The sequence below is a fragment of the Hemitrygon akajei genome, chromosome 2 (assembly GCF_048418815.1).
Source record: "Hemitrygon akajei chromosome 2, sHemAka1.3, whole genome shotgun sequence".
In the NCBI taxonomy this organism is placed as follows: domain Eukaryota; kingdom Metazoa; phylum Chordata; class Chondrichthyes; order Myliobatiformes; family Dasyatidae; genus Hemitrygon; species Hemitrygon akajei.
In genome coordinates this window covers 15,554,899-15,570,416 of record NC_133125.1, presented here as the reverse complement: position 1 = coordinate 15,570,416, position 15,518 = coordinate 15,554,899, and the positions used below count along the sequence as shown (strand labels likewise).

The following is a 15,518-nucleotide window of genomic DNA, read 5'->3' as shown; positions in this document are numbered from 1 at the left end:
TTCCTAAATAGACATTGAATCCAAGAACACTATCTCACTTTTTAAAAAAATTATTTGTCTTTGCACTATTTTTAATCTATTCAATATACAAATATGTACTCACTGTAATTGATTAATTTTTTCTTCCTACATTATGTATTGTATTTAACTGTTGCTGCTAAGTTAACGAACTTCACAACACAGGCCAGTAATAATAAACATGATTCTGATTTTGATTAGTTTCAAATTAAATTTGGAAATAGATAGGTATGGTCTGTGAGTTGAGATTCTAAATTTGTGGTGAACTACATATACCTGTCTGCACACGCCCCTCTGCTGACTGCTCCTGTGGCTCCTCCCACAGACCCCTGTATAAAGGCGATTGAAGGCACTGCTCCTCCCTCAGTCTCCAGGATGTTGTGTGGTGGTCTCTTGCAGCTAATTAAAGCCTATCGTTCGCCTCCCGTCTCTGAGAGTTATTGATGGTGCATCAAAATTATAGAACGGCTAAACCTGATGGTACAGGCTGCTTTCTGGCAAAGGTGTACTTGGTAAGTCGGAGGCCTTCAAAAACGAAATTTTAAGAGTACAAAGTTTGTACATGCCTGTCAGAATAAATGATAGATATAACAAGTGTAGGTAACCTTGGTTTTCAAAAGATATGGAGACCCTGGTTAGGCATCTGTTAGTCTCAAGAGACCATGGACTTGCGCCTTGGGAAGTTTCCAGGGCGCAGGCCTGGGCAGGGTTGTATGGGAGACCGGCAGATCACTAGACCAACACCTTAAACACTTGGCCAAGCACAGGGCAGCTGACTCATAACATTTCATACCGCCAAATCATATCGTTTCCTCGCAGCCCGGTGGTTGGGGACCACTGTTCTAAGGCACTGGAGATACAAGTATTTGGATAGAAATGGACTAATTAAGAATAGTCAGCAAGGCTTCGTGCTTGGTAGGTCACGTCTAACCAATCTTATCGAGTTTTTCGAGGAAGTTACCAGGAAAATAGATGATGTCTACATGGATATTAGTATGGGGTCAATTTGGGAGGTAGTCAAGAAGGTTCAGTTGCTCGGCATTCAGGATGGAGTAATAATTTGGAATAGACATTGGATTTATGGGGGAAGCCAGAGAGTGGTGGTAGACGGTTGCCTGACTAACAGGAGACCTGTGACTAGTGGTGTGCTGTAGGGATCGGCATTGGGTCCTTTGTTCAAATATCTGGATCTGATGATAATGTGGTTAACTGGATCAGCACATTTCTGGATGACATCAAGGTTGAGGGTGCAGTGGACAGTGAGGAAGGCTATCATAGCTTACAGAGGGATCTGTATCAGCTGGAAAAATGGGCTGAAAAATAGCAGATAGAATTTAATTCAGACAAGTGCAACGTTTTGCAATTCGGTAGGACCAACCAGCGTAGGTCTTACATAGTGAATGGTAGGGCACTGAATTGTGATAGAACAAAGGGATCTGGGAATACAGGTCCATAATTCATTGAAACTGGTGTCATAGGTAGACAGCATGGTAAAGAAAGCTTTTGACACATTGGCCTTCATAAATCAATGCATTGAGTACAGAAGATAAGATGTTACATTTTAAGTTGTACAAGATGTTGGTGAGGCTGAATCTGGAGTATCGTGCACAGTTTTGGTTACCTACCTACAAGAACGACATAAAAAAGGCTGAAAGAGTATAGAGAAAATTTTCAAGGATGCTGGCTCTGGAGGACATGATTCTTTTTAAGGAACGATTGAATGGGTTAGGACTGTATTCTTTAGAACATAGAAGATTGAGAGGAGATTTGATAGCCTCCTTATCCGCGGGTTCCGCATGCGCAGATTCAACCAACCGCGGATCGGGAAAACCAGGAAGTTCTTTCTCCAGCACTTGTTGTTTGAGTATATATAGCATTTTTTTTCTTGTCATTATTCCCTAAACAATACAATATAACAACTATTTACATAATATTTACATTGTATTAGGCATTATAAGTAATCTAGAGATGATTTAAAGTATACGGGAGGATGTGCGTAGGTTACTGCGGATCGGGGTCGAAAAAAACACAGAAGTTCTCTAAGTTGGAACAGGTACATCTGGTATTATTTAGCATCAGTTAGTCAAACATTTGTCTTAGTATCTATTTTACTTTTCTATGCATATAAAACATGTAAGAAACGTATGTATTTCAATAATTAAACCACTGCAATGCTTAGTAATAATTGTAGCTTTCATCGGGGCAGGCCCCTCTCATGCTCCATTATTCTCACTTTATCCTTTAAAATTGTTCTGATCGTTGACAGACTGTAGCCTAATGCTTTTCCAATGACCGATGGCGTCTCACTTCTTTCTGATCGCTTTATTATTTCCACTTTATTTTCAATCGTGATCATTTTCCAGAACAGAAACACTGCGGGCGGCGGGTCCTGAGCTCCACCGGGTCCTAAATCCACTGACTTGCACATCCACATTTTTTTGGTCCCAGAACCAATCCCCCACAGATAAGGAGGGCCGACTGTACAGAAAATTATGATGGGTGTAGATAGGGTAAATGCAAGCAGGTTTTTTTCCACTAAGACACTTCCTTGTCTAAGATTTCCTTATCTGCAGATGCTGGAAATTCAAGCAACACACAAAATGCTGGTGGAACGCAGCAGGCCAGGCAGCATCTATAGGAAGAAGCACTGTCGACGTTTTGGGCCGAGACCCATCAGGGTGTGTGTTCTTCCACTAAGGTTGGGTGTGACTAAAACCAGAGGTCATGGGTTAAGGATGAAAGATGAAATGTTTAAGGGGAACATAAGGGGTAACTTCTTCACTCAGAGGGTCATGAGAGTATGGAATGAGTTGCCAGCATAAATAATCCATGCAAGCTCGATTTCAATGTTTTAGAGAAGTTTGGATAGGTACATGGATAGTAGGGGTGTGGAAGGCTATGGTCCTGGTGCAGGTCATAGGGAGTAGGCAGTTTAAATGGCTTTCAACAGGGACTCCCGCCACTGGCACTCCTTCTTTGCCACTTGTCCCACATCCCTCCTGCAGCACTCCAACCTCGTCATTCCCAATATTTTTTTTGCTTACACCAGATTTACAAACTCACTCTCTGCTCCATATTGTCAGATACAGTACTGTGTAAAAGCCTTAGGCACCCTAGTTATATAAACTGTATGCGCCTAAGAATACTGCACAGTACTGCAGGACTCAGCACCTCCCTTGACTTTGTGACCAACAGATTTCAATCAGTAAAATTACACCAACACCTTCACGCCAATTACCCGCAACACTGGTGTCCTGCAAGACTGTGTCTGACTTTATTCCCTATACACTCATGACTGTGTGGCCATAACTTTAAGTACATTTACAGATGACACCAAATTAGTGGGCCTGGTTTCAAATAATTATAAGACGGTGTACAGTGGCATGGATTCATGGTTACAACCTCTCACTTAATGTCAGTAAAACAAAAGACCTGGTCATTGATTTCAGGAAGTGGGTGGAGTACACACTATGAAAATGTATCAATAGTGCACCAGTGGAGACTCTTGTTCCAGGTGTAAATTTCAATAATAGTTTGTCCTGGAGGTGTAAACATCACCAATAGTTTGTTCTGATCCAATCACATAGCAAAGAAAGCCCATCAACGCTTCTATTTCCTCAGGCTAAGAAAATGTATAAACATGAGAAATTCTACAGATACTGGAAATCCAAAACAACATCATAAGACCATAATACCACAAGATGTAAGAGCAGAATTAGACCTCGTGGCCCATCAAGTCTGCTCTACCATTTCATCATGACTGATCCATTTTCCCTCTTGGCCCCAATCTCTAGTCTTCTCCCCGTAACCCTTCATGCTCTGACCAATCAAATCTATCGACCTCTGCCTAAAATATACATAAAGAATTGGCCTCCACAGCCATCTATGGAAACAAATTCCACAGATTCACCACTCCCTGGCTAAAGAAATTCCTCCTTGTCTCCATTCTAAAAGGATGTCCCTCTATTCTGAGTTTGTGTCCTCTGGTCTTAGATTCTCCCACCTCAAGAAACATCCTCTCCACATCCACCCTATCAAGGCCTTTCACCATTTGATAGGTTTCAATGTGGTCACTCCTAATATTTCTGAATTCCAGTGAATAAAGGCCCAGAGCCATCAAACGCTCTTCATATGACAAGCCATTCTATCCTGGAACCATTTTCGTCAACCTCCTTTAAACCCTCTCTGAAATCAGCACTTCCTTTCTTAGATAAGGGGCCCAAAACTGCTCATAATTTTCACCAGTACTTTATAAAGTCTTCAAATTACATCCTTGCTTTTATATTCTAGTTCTCTTGAAATGAATGCTAACATCAAATTTGCCTTACTCACCACTGACTCAACCTGCAAATTAACCTTTAGGGAATATTGCACGGGGATTCCCAAGACTATTTGTACCTCAGAATTTAGAATTTCCTCTCCATTTAGAAAATAGGCTACCCTTTATTTCTTAGACCAAAACACATGACCATCCGGCACTTCTTTGCCTTTTTCTCCTATTCCAAGTCCTTCTGTAGCCTCTCTACTTCCTCAATACAACCTGCCCTTCCGCCTTTATATTATCCTTAAACTTTGCAACAAAGCCATCAATTCCATCATCCAAGTCAGTCACATATAGCATAAAAAGAAATGATCCCGAAACAGACCCCTGTGGAACACCAGTGGTGAATGGCTGCCAAACAGAACAGGCTCTTTGCCTCCTGCCAATCAGCACTAATTTATCTATGTTAGTATCTTTCTCTTTCTCATTCTCTTTATGGCTTGGGTTAAAATGATTATTCAGGCTCAATGTTATCAATATACTTCTCTAAATTTTTTAGAACAATACAAACACTTGGGTCCTTACTGTGATGCCTCATGAAGCTTAATCAAATTGACAACCAATAGTGTTGTAGCAACTCCCAAATTAAACGCAATGCATCTCAATACATTAGAACAATAAACTAAAATCCCAAAACTTTAAAGAATATTTTTCCCCAAAACCTGCTTGCAGATAATTTAGCAATTTGGTTCTCTACAGCAAATTTTTTTTTGTATTCTTTCTATTGTGAACACTTGCTCATCAAGAAAGGGATCGATTTTGGCTTGGACTCCCTCAGCTATGAGAATGGAGACTTTCATTCTACAGGTTTGCAATGAGCTCATGGGAAAGAAAGGGCCACAGTCTCACTCACTGTACTACCCGTTTCCTTGGAACTCAATTTTATTTAGTCGCATCACATATTGGACAGAGTTCTATCCTGTCAATCCTATAGCTGGAAGTATACAAGTATGAAAGTTTGGGACTGATGTCAGGAGAAACTGGAGCAGCTCTGTGGAAGCAGATTCCTTGTTGAAGTTAAAGCAATTTCAAGTATGCAGAAATTAATCACGAAGCTCAAATCACATTTACAGTCAATGGTCAAAAAAAGAGGCTACTGATCTTTTGCCAGCATGTTGTCCATTGCTGTGGTGAAACAATTGCTCTGGGACCAAGCTTTATCAATAAATACTGCATGTACACATTCACACAAAAGTAATCACAGAAAGTAAGAGCACTGGTCATTCTACAGTACTTCAACTCATGAACTGAAACAACATTATACAATAAATATAAAACATTAATTACCATAATTTTATCAATATTCTGTTGACTTACATTCATTCTGGTCTGAATTTTTTCTTCAGTGCAAGGGCAGAGTTTATTAAAAGCCAAAATCTACTCTCTGATTGTTCAGAAATTCTGATGTCCAGGCTCAATGGCTGCTGATTCCCATGCTCCCTTTAATACACTAGACCTTTGTTTCTCATTCTCCCTTTAATATACCAAGCTGCTGATTCTTTTATCCCCGCTTCCAATTAAATTCACCAGAAGCCTGTTTCCACGCTCCAGTTATGTTGATACAGTTCACTATAAAAATTAACTATGTTGATCAGCAGTGCCAGCAATTACAGATCAGGGTTCAATTTCCACCGCTGTCTGTAAGGAGTTTGTACTGTGAATGTGTGGGCTTCCTTCAGTTGGTTTGGTTTCCTTCCACATTCCAAAGGTGTACAGGTTCAGGTTTGTGTATTGTGGATACAGGTGTCCCCTGTTTTTCGAATGTTCGCTTTACAACACCTCGCTGTTACGAAAGACCTACATTAGTTACCTGTTTTCGCTAATAGAAGGTGCTTACACTGTTATGAAAAAAGGCAGCGCGTGTGCTGAGCAGCCAAGCTCCTGCCCCGGAACTGCATTCTAGCCAGCATTGCTTAAACACGTGCCTGTGAGCATCTGTGCTTTATGTCGATTCATTTTGTGTATCCGTTAGCAAGATGAGTTCTAATGTATCGGAAAAGCCTAAAAGAGTGCGAGAGTGTTACACTTAGCGTAAAACTAGACATAATAAAGCCTTTCGATCATGGTGAACGAAGTAAGGATATAGTGAGTTTGGCTAAGGGTTTGTGGAAGTTGGTGAAGATGATGTTGAAGAGGTTTTGGCATCCCATGACCAAGAACTGACAGATGAAGAGCTGATGAAGAGGAAAGGACAACAATTGAAGCCGAACGCAGTAGCAAACGGCCCGAAAGTGAAGTCATCCAGGAACTGAATGTGAAGCAATTGCCTGAGATTTTCGCTGCAATTGACAACGCTGCAATGATTGCAGAGAAGTATGACTTTTATTTTGAAAGGGTACGCAAGTTTAGGGCATATTTTCGGGATAGTTTGAGTGCTTACATAGAACTGTATGATATAAAAATGCACAAAGCTAAGCAGTCAAGCATACTGTCGTTTTTCAAGCCTTCCACATCAGCCACAGCAGACGACGAAACTCGACCTTCGACATCGAGGCAGGCAGACATAGAAGAAGGTGACCTGCCTGCCCTGATGGAAACAGACGACGATGAGATGACACCCCAGTCTCCTGTACCTCCCACCACCCCAAACTCCAACGACTCAGCCTAAAACACCATCATCAGTGTGCTCACTGTCTTCTCGATTCCAGTAAGTGAAACTACACTGGACATACATTATTTCTACTTTATATAGGCTGTGTATTTTTATGTGTTATTTGGTATAATTTGGAAGCTTCATAGCTTAAAGGTTATTGGAAAGAGTGCTTCTGCCCAGAGTGCTTGCGCTGTGTGTTCCTGCCAAGAGCACTTGCGCCGAGTGTTTTTGCCGCGAGTGCTGCCGAGACCGCTCCCGTGAGATTTTCGCTGCGGTGGACAGTGCTGCAATAATTGTAGAAAAGTATTTCTACTTTATATAGGATGTGTATTTACCAGATCATTCCTGCTTTTACTATATGTTACTGTTAGTTTAGGTTTTATGTGTTATTTGGCATGATTTGGTAGGTTATTTTTTGGGTCTGCGAACGCTCACTAATTTTTCCCATATAAATAAATGGTAATTGCTTCTTCACTTTACGACATTCCCGCTTACGAACCATTTCATAGGAACACTCTACCTTCAGATAGCGGGGGGAACCTGTGTAAGGTGGCAACACTGCGGTCTGTCCCAGCATAATCCTTGCTGATTTGATGCAAAATACACAGTTCACAGTACACTTCGATGTTGAATTGACAGATAAAGCTAATCTTTATCTTTATAAACGTGAAGTAAAATGTGTTGCGTCAATTGCCGAGCTCTGGCGATGATCCTTGAATCATCAATGGGGACAGGAGAGGTTCTGGAGGATTGGAGGGTTGCAGATGGTGTTCCTTTATTCAAGAAAGGGAGTAGAGATGGCCCAGGAAATTATAGACCAATGAGTCTTAGTTCAGTGGTTGGTAAGTTGACGGAGAAGATCCTGAGAGGCAGTATTTATGAACATTTGGAGAGGTATAATATGATTAGGAATAGTCAGCGTGGCTTTGTCAAAGGCAAGTCGTGCCTTACGAGACTGATTGAATTTTCTGAGGATGTGACTAAACACATTGATGAAGGAAGAGCAGTAGATGTAACGTATATGGATTTCAACAAGGCATTTGATTAGGTACCCCATGCAAGGCTTATTGAGAAAGTAAGGAGGCATGGGATTCAAGGGGACATTGCTTTGTGCATCCAGAACTGGCTTGCCCACAGAAAGCAAAGAGAGATTGTAGATGGGTCATATTCTGCATAGGTCGATGACCAGTGGTGTGCCTCAGGGATCTGTTCTGGGACCTTTACTCTTCGTGATTTTTATAAATGACCTGGATGAGGAAGTGGAAGGATGGGTTAGTAAGTTTGCTGATGACACAAAGGTTGGAGGTTTTGTGGATAGTGTGGAGGGCTATCAGAGGCTACAGTGGGACATTAATAGGATGCAAAACTGGGCTGAAAAGCGGCAGATGGAATTTAACCCAGATAAGTGTGAAGTAGTTCATTTTGGTAGGTCAAATATGATGGCAGAATATAATATTAATGGTAAGACTCTTGGCAGTGTGGAGGATCAGAGGGATCTTGGGTCCAAGTCCACAGGACACTCAAAGCAGCTGCTTAGGTTGACTCTGTGGTTAAGAAGACATACTGTTTATTGGCCTTCAATAATCATGGAATTGAATTTAGGGGCCGAGAGATAATGTTGCAGCTATATAGGACCCTGGTCAGACTCCACTTGGAGTACTGTGCTCAGTTCTGGTCACCTCACTACAGAAAGGATGTGGAAGCCTTAGAAAGGGTGCAGAGGAGATTTACAAGGATGTTGCCTGGATTGGGGAGCATGCCTTATGAAAACAGGTTGAGTGAACTCTGCCTTTTCTCCTTGGAGTGACGGAGGATGAGAGATGACCTGATAGAGGTGTACAAGATGATGAGTGGCATTGATCGTGTGGATAGTCCGAGGCTTTTTCCCAGGCCTGAAATGGTTACCACAAGAGGACACATGTTTAAGGTGCTGGGGAGTTGGTACAGAGATGTCAGGGGTAAGTTTTTTTATTCAGAGTGGTGAGTGCGTGGAGCTTAGAAAAATAGAGGGCTATGGGTAAGCCTGGTCATTTCTAAGGTCAGGACATGCTCGGCACAACTTTGTGGGCCGAAGGGCCTGCATTGTGCTATAGGTTTACTGTTTCCAGTCCCGAGTACACAAAATTTAGAATTGTACTGCATCTTTTTTGACGTGCAAAGACAAAATGCTTTTAATAAGGTGAAACTAAACTGAAACCCGATCCAGATTCATTGCTTTTTACTGAAGGTAGAACATACTACATTGCAAAACTCATTACCATTACAGTCATCGACAAACATCTTAAAGTATTATTACAAACATTCTTGTTTTACCTTACCTAGTTTCTTTAAGGAATGAGATATATTGAAGGAACTCTCAAAAAAGTTGATAAGTTTCATCGCTACTCCCAATGGATACTTCATTTGATCTGTCTTTCCAGGAACAGCATACACCGACACCTAGTCAAATTCAATGTGACAAAAACTATTATCAAACCAAAAGTTATTACACTAAAAATAATCTCTTCAATATGAATCTATAGAATAGCAGCCTTTTCAAAACAAAACCCTTGCTTCCACAGAAAGGACATACATGGTAAAAAGTGTTACACTGCTTTTTCAAGAAGGTGAGAGAAAACAAAAAATTCAGCTAATCCAGAATGGAGTTTCACTGAGTTAGTGTGTATCACAGGCAGCAACAACAGCAGAATAATTTAACATTTGTGATGAGGAGGGGTAGAGGAGTGAAATACATCAGCTGGTTGAGTAGTGTCACAACAACAATCTTACACTCAATGTAAGCAAGATTAAGTAACTGATTGCAGACTTCATTAAGGGGAAGTCAGGTGAACTCACACCAATTAACATTTATTGAGGGGTCAGTGGTGAAAAGGGAAAATAGTTTCAAGGCCTGAGTGTCAACATCTCAGAGGCCCACCATATTGATGCAATCATAATGAAGGCATGCCAATGGCTATACTTGATTGTGAGGTTCAAGAGATTTGGTATGTTGCCAATTTCTACAAGAATAAAAGTCTTCAAATATCACAAAGCCAAGCACAGAGACCAGTGTAGACTTGATCAACAAAATTAGACAAACTCTGCAATTCTCCCACATCACAACAAACATGATGGAGGACAGCTATACAGCTAATTGAAAAGAGTGTGAGTAGATTCCTTAGCCTCAAACTCAGTGGAATCCAGCGAGAGAGCCCTAACATTAAAGTAACGAGTTTGTGTGGGGTCCCAACATACAAACGTTTGTACAAAGTGGATGATTGAATAGCCTTCCCCTCCCCCCCAGTTCGCCATCATGATGCATACTTGTATCCAGCTTATATCACCCACTTTCTGTGAAATTAAGTCACTTCTGAATGCCTCATCAACGAAACGGAACTCTAACTGAGGCATCAGTCATATTTTAATCAGTGAAGTCATGCAAGGAGCTCACAGCAGCACCTTCAAGCAATGCCTACCTGTCCACAGGCTTCCCACCATTATCCCACTCAACCTCTGTCAAAAACACTCACCTCCAAGCCTCAGCCTCTGCCAATAATGAATGCAAGCGCTCAAAATCAAATAGATGTAAAAAGCAAACATCCTCAACATCAAGACACCTTACTGTAAAGTTAAAAGTAACTGAGTCTTGTTTGATCTGTGATGGTGAGTTATCATCAGAAGGAAGTCATAAGCATGCAAGGACATTTTGGTAGAATATTTTCAGAAATAAATCCTCTACACAACCACTTCCAGCTGCTTTATCAATGACATTCCCTATATTACATTTCAGTCCTTTTCATAACACCAAATAAACAATTATGTTAGAATTGGACAACACAAGTAATAGGTTTCTAAGCACCACAAACAAAAGATCTACCATCCCTCTATGGATTTACTGTGGATGCCCGCAAGTAAATGTATCACAGGGTTGTATATGGTGACATACACATACCTTGATAATACATTTACTTTGAACTTTGACCTTCAGATGTACTGCCATCACCAATTCCCCCTACATTAATATCATGGGAATCCACTATTCAATAGTTGGCCTTGACCAATAATTAACGGTGATGAAAAGAGCAGCTGGTGTCTGGATTTTTCTCTCCTAATCCCTCAAGATCTTTCCATTATCCTCAAGGCTCAAGCCAGCGCAGGCTGGAATGCTTACTCTGCATCCTCGTTAATGCATGACAAATGGGTGATAACATTCAGAATGGACCAGCTAGCAAGATTAATTCTCCTTCTGCAGGATTTGACAATAACATCGTAAAGGGTGCAATATGCAAAAGGTACAGAGTGCCAAGGGCAACACACCAGAAAATACTGGAGGAACTGAGCAGGTTAGAGTAGCGATGAGAGGAGAACTGGAATTGGGAATGGAAAAAGAGAGAAGAGAAAGAGTGAAAAATTACCAGAAGTTAGAGAAATTGATGTCCATACCAACAGGTTGGAAGCTACTGAGACAGAATATGAGGTGTTGCTCCTCCAACCTGATTGTGGCCTCATCATGGCAGTGGAGGAGGCTGTGGACTACCATGGTGAAATGGGAATGGGAAGTTGAAGTAGATATCCACGTTACCCCACCTTTTGCGGCAAACGAATTGAAGCGAAGCTGTTCAATGATGTGGTAGTGCAATTTATGTCATTCCCCATTCAGGTTCACCTCTCACTCCCTCCACTCTCCTCAGATATCTATTATTTCCCTCTTGTTCCCTTTCTTCCATGGTCCACAATCCTCTCCTACCAAACTGCTATTTTTTCACCCCTTTACCTCTTCCACCTATCACCTCGCAGCTTCTTACTTTATTCCCCTCCCTACCAACCTGTCTTTTTATACTGGTTTCTTCCCCCTTCCTTTCCAGTCCTGATGAATGGCCTTAGCCTAAAATATCGATTGTTTATTCCCCTACCTAGATCTGCCTAATTTGCCAAGTTCCTCCTGCATTTTGCGTGTGTTGATCAAGATTTGCTGTATCTGCAGAATCTCTCATGTGTATAGGCTGCCAAGTAACTCTAAATATCTTCCCTTTGGCATCTCAACCACCATGATAAACAAGACCAGTAACACTTTGTAATCAGTTGAAATTATATATACTGCAGCATCAAATACTTCATGGTTGCTCAGATTTTTGAAATTCCTCTCTGAAATCGAGGTGGGAGGACAAGTAACATAACTTCAGCGATTCAGACAAGAACCATTCCCATCTTCTCTGAAGAGATGGGGCTGAGTATTAAAAGCACCCTTACTTGCATATACTGGAGGTTTTTTAAAAAATGGGACTTACCAGAGTTCCCCCCGTGGTGGTGTGGTTGATGCTCGTCAAATCAGCAACAACAAAAGCCACTAAGTAAGTGCTCATTTTAAAGCTTTTCATAAAAGTATCTTGATAAAGTCCATTAGCAACTGCAGTTGTGTTATCCTAGAACAGAATACAAACCAGGGTCATTAAAGTCAAGCACAATACCATGTGTGTTTAGCAGCACAGTTTTCAATGTTAGCAAAATCCTGTTTTACCAAAAGGAATATATTCTGAACGCTGTGTGGCAATTTAAATACAGTGCTCAAGAACAAACAAAACTTGAAAATGCTATTATAGCAAAGCACAGTGGTGGAGCAGGGTAAAAATAATGATTGGCTTTATTTCTAATATGAACACTGAAACATTCAGTGAAATTCAAGATTTTGTACAGGAGCAGAAGCTGATGGGGTTACACAAGTGGAGAAGGGTGGGTAGTTTTGAAGGGCCATGGGTGTCGTTTATAGCCCATTTTGGCTGCTTTAAGAATAATTTTGTCATCATAAACAAATATATTGATAAAATATAATATGGGGTCTGAGGAACAATTCTGATCATACCTGCACTCAACTGAGTGCCAAATACCATCGAGGAATTTATCAACGAAGTTTCACAGAAAGCATGAACAAAACAGTACAGAATGACAATAAAACAGGGAGGCATGGTCGCATGGAGGTTAGCACAACGATTTACAGTACCAGTGACCCAGGTTCAATTCCCACTGCTGTCTGTTAGAAGTTTGTATGTGACCACATAGATTTCCTCCAGGTGCTCCAGTTTCCTCCCACCATCCAAAGATGCACTGGTTGGTAGGTTAATTGGTCATTGTAAATCACCCCGTGTTTAGGCTAGGGTTAAATTAGGGGTTACTGCGTGGTGTGGTCTGAAGGGCTGGAAGGACTTGCTCTGCGTGTATCTCAGTAAGTAGTAGTCAACATCACAATTTTTAACGTGGTGCATTCAGTTTGCACTTAAATTGGATATATAAAGTCAGAGACAGCTTTCCCTCTAAGCTGTGCTAGTGTCCAGCCACACAGTAACTGAAATTATTCCTCACATATAGCCTTTGTTGCTATGTAGCTGGAATTTTCTTTTATATAATGTAATTTTTAAATTATGCTAATATAATTTTGAAATCTTTGTTAATTATGAAATACCCTGTAATCAATGTTAATGAATATAATTCAGTAAATCTCTAAACAATAAACATACCATAACCTTTACTTAGAATCATTTTAAAGCTTCAACATATTTATGTTGTGAGTGTTTCAAGTTACAACACTGATATAAATTGTAACAATAAACACAGAATGGGAGTCAGAAGCTCATTGTTAATAGACCACTGAACCCGCTGAACACCTATGCATATCATGAAGAAAAAATACACAAACATTCAGTTTTCAGGCAGTGTAAAATTTGCTGTTCAGAGCAATAGTTGGTCTGCGCAGCTGTAGAGGGAGTGTTGGTCATAGAATAATACAATAATCTTCAAAACCTCTCCAAGATGGCATTATCTATCAGCATCACACTTAGCTGATTCAACGGCATCTTTTGTCATTTCCACTGTGCCCACAAGGATATTTCCTTGGATTGCTTTCTCATTTATCATTCCACTGACTGCAACAACTACATATTTCTGTTGCATGGGTTATAATCTACTGTACTTAAGAGTAATAATATAGTACACCACGGTAACAGGCCCTATAGCCAAACTGATCCATGCCAACCACAGTATCTTCCTTCCAGTCCCAATTGCCCATGTTTGTCCCATAACACTCCAAGCCATTCTCTCCACCTACCCATCCAAATGGGTCTTAAATGTTACAATTATACCTATCTCTACCACTTCCCCTGGCAGTTCATTCCATGTATTCACTAACTTCTGTGTGAAAAAAGTCAGCCTCTCAGGTTTTTTTTGTATATCTTCACCCTCTTATCTCCTACCTGTGCCCTCCAGTTTTAGATTTCTTATCCTTGGGGAAAAGACTACCACCATCCACAATTTCCATACCACTTTGTAAATTTCTATAAGGTTACCTCCTTTTCTCCTGCAAACCAATAAATAAAGATTCAGTGTAGCCAACCTCTCCCTATAACTTGGGCTTTCTAGTCCAGGGAGCATCCTTGTATGAAGGCAGAAGTTTGTTAAACACACCTGGGAAAAAAACTATTTTACTTAAGAAAGAAAAACAACTTCATTGGAGGAAGCTTGATTTTTGCTAGTGTCCCAAAGAGTTTGTGGAATCAAAACAATATACAATAACAACACACACAAAATGCTGACGGAACTCATGAACTTATGAAAATGAACAAAGAGTCAATGTTTCTGGTCTAGACTGGAAAGGAATGGGGGAGATGCTAAAATAAAAACGTGGTGGAAGAGGAAGGAGGATAGCTGGAAGGTGATAGGTGCAGCCAGGTGGTTGGGAAAAATAAGGAGCTGGAGAAAGAAGAATCAGATTTGAGAGGAGAATGGACCATAGGGAAAAGGAGGAGGGGCTGCAGGGGGAGGTGATAGGCAAGTGAGAAGAGGCACTGGAATCCATGCCTGGTTGGGGACTAGTCCCCTTCTGTACGCGCTGCTCTCCAGTATTCTATCCATGGAAGACCTGCGACTGAGCCAGGGCAAGAAAAGCTGATTTTCCTTTGTTTGCTGAACCAGCACGAGATGAGGAACTTCTGTGTACTTCTTTTTGCAGAAATGTGGCTCCTGGACAACTTCCCAAGCACCATCAATATTCCGGCCATGCCACTCAGGGACTTGTGCTCATATTACTTTTAGTAACTGTATGTGGTAATGTAACTATATGTGCTATGTGACTATGTACTGTGTTTTAAGACCATAAGACTATAAGATATAGGAGCAGAAGTAGGCCATTCAGCCCATCAAGTCTGATCCGCCATTCAATCAATGGCTGATCCAATTCTTCCAGTCATTCCCACTGTCCTGCTTTCTCCCCATACCCTTTGATGCTCTGGCTAATCAAGAACCTATATATCTCTGCCTTAAATGCACCCAATAACTTGGCCTCCACAGCTGCTCATGGCAACAAATTCCACAGATTTACCACCCTCTGACTAAAGTAATTTCTCTGCATCTCAGTTCTAAATGGCCATCCTTCAATCCTGGAGCTGTGCCCTCTTGTCCTAGAATCCCCTACCATGGGAAATAACTTAGCCATGTCTAATCTGTTTAGGCCTTTTAATGTTCGGAACGTTTCAATGAGATTCCCTCTCATTCTCCTGAACATCAGTGAATACAGCCTAAGAGCTGCCAGACGTTCCTCATACAGTAACCCTTTCATTC

General features: G+C 41.0%; 1 protein-coding gene across 1 annotated transcript in view; it reads right to left on the bottom strand.

Annotated features, from left to right (window-relative positions):
• LOC140739402 (leucyl-cystinyl aminopeptidase-like) overlaps nucleotides 1-15,518 on the bottom strand; it is a 113,905-nt gene that overhangs the window by 52,270 nt on the left and 46,117 nt on the right. Inside the window, exons 4-5 of the mRNA XM_073067674.1 lie at nucleotides 12,200-12,334; nucleotides 9,251-9,371 (exon numbers count right to left, since the gene is read on the bottom strand). Coding sequence (XP_072923775.1) covers nucleotides 9,251-9,371; nucleotides 12,200-12,334 — 256 coding nt within the window. The remainder of the gene's footprint in view (nucleotides 1-9,250; nucleotides 9,372-12,199; nucleotides 12,335-15,518) is intronic.